Genomic DNA, 3,070 nt, shown 5'->3' with positions numbered 1-3,070 from the left:
CAGGTGGCTCCCGAGCCAGTTTGCCGACCACGGTTCTAGGAGGCCTTTAGTTATACGGGGTAGTTTTACATTAAATGGAATTTTGAGTAGAAAATGCCACAGTGTCTCCATTGAATTATGGGCCTACTATGCACATCTGATGTAACAACATAGGAGCTTTCTCAGAAATTTGAACAACGTTGTGAGTGAACAAGCTGGCATGAACACATAGGACATCATTGTAACGGCCCCTTTCCTTTTCCCTTCTGCTGTGGGGCAGGAAGAATGGGAGGGTGAGCAAAGGATTGGGATGTAAGGGGGGTGAGCAGTGCACGTGTCCCAAACTGACATCCTTCCTGTCCCTCTAATGAAACCGCTTGTCCAATGAGGGAGGAGGGGGAAGAGCAGAGGAATGTGGGTCCCCATGGGGAAGCCCCAGAGCTCTGTGGGCTCAGGCCTCGTTGTTGGAACCGAGTCTCCCATTCCCGAGTGTCTGTGATCCTGTGTCCAAGGCACCCATAGGCCTTGTTTCTTCATGCACACGTGTCCCGGGGGTGTGACTGTCCATCTGTCTCTGCCTGGACGTCAGGCGAGAACAACAGGAAGTGGGTGGGGGGTGATAAATACAAGGCGAGTGTGAGGCAGGGGGAGCGCTCAGGGGGCTCCAGTGATTCCTCAGGCTGCAGGGCCCATCAAGGCCGATCCCATAGACCTTCCCCTTGCCTGGGCCTCATGGGAGATGACAGGCCTCCTGCTGCCCACCCATTGTCTCTGGGGAATTCTAGAACTCCTGCTGTGCAGACAGGAGCACAGCCTGGGTATGTGATTTCAGCAAAAATTCAGTTAAACCACCGCAGATCCTTGGAGAAGAGCATGTAGCACATGGAAGCATGCTCAATGCCGTTGGTCCTTAGAGAAGGACCAGTGAGAACTGCAGTGTGAATGTGAGACGTAGTGACAAAGGTGGGTGAAGCCTTGGAGACATCAGAACCCCGGTCATTGCGGGGACAAACGACAAGCAACGCAGCCATATTGGAAAACGTCCACCAGTGACTCAAAGCTGTCCTGTCAAGTCGTCCTATGTCTCCGCATTCCCCCTCCTAAGTGTCTCCCAGGAGAAATGGAAACATACATCGTCTAAAAGCAAAACAAGCCATACCTGGTGCACAGGTCCCAGCAGCGCTATGCACAGCAGCCAAGGATGAAAACCCCTCAAATGCCCATCAGCTGAAGGGTTAACAAACGCTGGTGTGCTCAGACATTGCAATATTATTTGGTCAAAAATAATAGGACTGTTGACCCATGTCCCAGTATGGATGGGCCTCAAGTACATTATTTGGAAGAATTAATAGAAACTGTCCTAGGCAGTTTGGCTCAGTGGATAGAGTGTCAGCGGATGCACTAAAGGTCTCATGTTTGATTCCTTATCAGGGCAGATGCTTGGGTTGTGGGCTCCCTCTCCAACGGGGGACATGCAGGAGGCAGCCAATCAATGATTCTCTCTCATCATTGGTGTTTCTATTTCTTTCTTTCTCTCTGAAATCAATAAAAATATATTTTAAAAAAGAATTCAAAGAAACAATAGCCACAAAGGGCTACCTGTTTTCCAGTTCCATCATGTGAAATGCCCTCATAGGAAATATGTAAATCCAGAGAGTGAGTCAGCAGTTACCCGGGACTGGCAGGGGTGTGATGGGCATGATTAGTACGTGTGGGACCCTCTCTGAGGGCTAAGGAAAACGTTACAACTAGACTATGGGATGGTTACAGCACTCTGCACATATACTAAATGCTGGTCTATTGTGCACATTAAACCAGTGACATTTAGGGCATGTAAACCATATCACAATGAAGTTGGGATAAAAAAAACATTTTGAGAGAGATCACCTCTCACTACCTATTTTAAGTGGGCCTGTGTGCCCTAGCTGGTATGGCTCTATGGTTAGAGCATCGGCTTGAAGACCAAAGAGTCCCGAGTTCAATCATGGTCATGGGAATATACCTCAGTTGCAGGCTCCTATGCAACCCGGGCCCTGGTCGGGGCTCCTGCAGGAGGCAACCAATCGATGTGCTTCTCACATCGATGTCTCTCTCTGTCTCTCACTCTCCTTCCACTCTCTCTAAAAATTGATGGGAAAATACCCTCGGGTGAGGATTAAGAAATTAATAAAATAATAAAGCGATGCTGTGCTCAGAAGGACTCTCGAGTCAGACCCTATAGGGTCTGCCACAGCCACCGCTTCTGTGTCACGGCATTCAGGGGCGATCAGGGGGAACAGGGCAGGTTTTTGTCTCAGTTCCCCATGGGTGTGGAGCACTGTGTGATTGCTGATGCCATAGTCCCACGTTGAACAATAATAAACAGCCTCGTCCTCGGGCTGCAGGCCCGTGATGACCAGCGAAGCCGTGTTGCCGGACTGGGAGCCAGAGAACCGATCCGGGATCCCCGTGGGCCGTGAGCTACCGAGCATCACCGTTTTGGGGGCAGAGCCCGTGACCTGCTGGTACCAGCCTACACCATAGGTTCCAACATTGTTGCTGTTCCCCGTGCAGGACAGGGTGACCTTCTGGCCCAGAGACCCCGACAGCGAGGCTTCCTGCGTCAGCCCGGCCCGCACCCCGGACCCTGGAACAAAGCACACAGACACACAGTGGGGCTGAGGTCATTTCTCAGGGCGGGCGCTCAGGAGAAGAGAACAGTGCATCCCCAGGTGCCCCATCCTCCCTTGTCCCGCTCCCCCAGTCAGTCACCTGAGCTGTGAGCAAGGAGGGCGAGGAGGAGAGGGGCCCAGGCCATGGTGGAGACGCCCACGCTCTGCTTCTGAGCCTCAGACCTGAGAGGCCTGCACTGTGTCTCTTATCCTGTCCCCTCCTGGGAGGGCCCAGGGGAGCCCTTCATGCAAATGCTCCCTCCTCCTGGTGTCCCTGGGGATAAATGTGGTGAAAGCTGTGTGGCTGGGGAGGGGGAGCCTCTGGCGGGGCCCTGGGAGGTCACAGCTGCTGGTCCCCAGTGAGCACAGAGCAGAGGCACAAAGCAGGGTTCCCCACCCTGGCTTCCCAGCTGAGGGCCCTCACTGGCCCAGGGACAGAC

At 52.9% G+C, this 3,070-nt stretch overlaps 1 protein-coding gene across 1 annotated transcript in view; it reads right to left on the bottom strand.

Annotated features, from left to right (window-relative positions):
• The window catches only part of LOC102264005, a 3,753-nt gene extending 929 nt beyond the window's left edge, over positions 1–2,824 (bottom strand). Inside the window, exons 1-2 of the mRNA XM_014530360.1 lie at positions 2,731–2,824; positions 2,194–2,605 (exon numbers count right to left, since the gene is read on the bottom strand). Coding sequence (XP_014385846.1) covers positions 2,194–2,605; positions 2,731–2,776 — 458 coding nt within the window. The 5' untranslated portion in view covers positions 2,777–2,824. The remainder of the gene's footprint in view (positions 1–2,193; positions 2,606–2,730) is intronic.
• Positions 2,825–3,070: the final 246 nt, after the last annotated feature.

The sequence above is a fragment of the Myotis brandtii genome, unplaced genomic scaffold (genome assembly GCF_000412655.1).
Source record: "Myotis brandtii unplaced genomic scaffold, ASM41265v1 scaffold7337, whole genome shotgun sequence".
NCBI lineage: Eukaryota > Metazoa > Chordata > Mammalia > Chiroptera > Vespertilionidae > Myotis > Myotis brandtii.
This window is presented reverse-complemented; position numbering and strand designations above follow the sequence as displayed.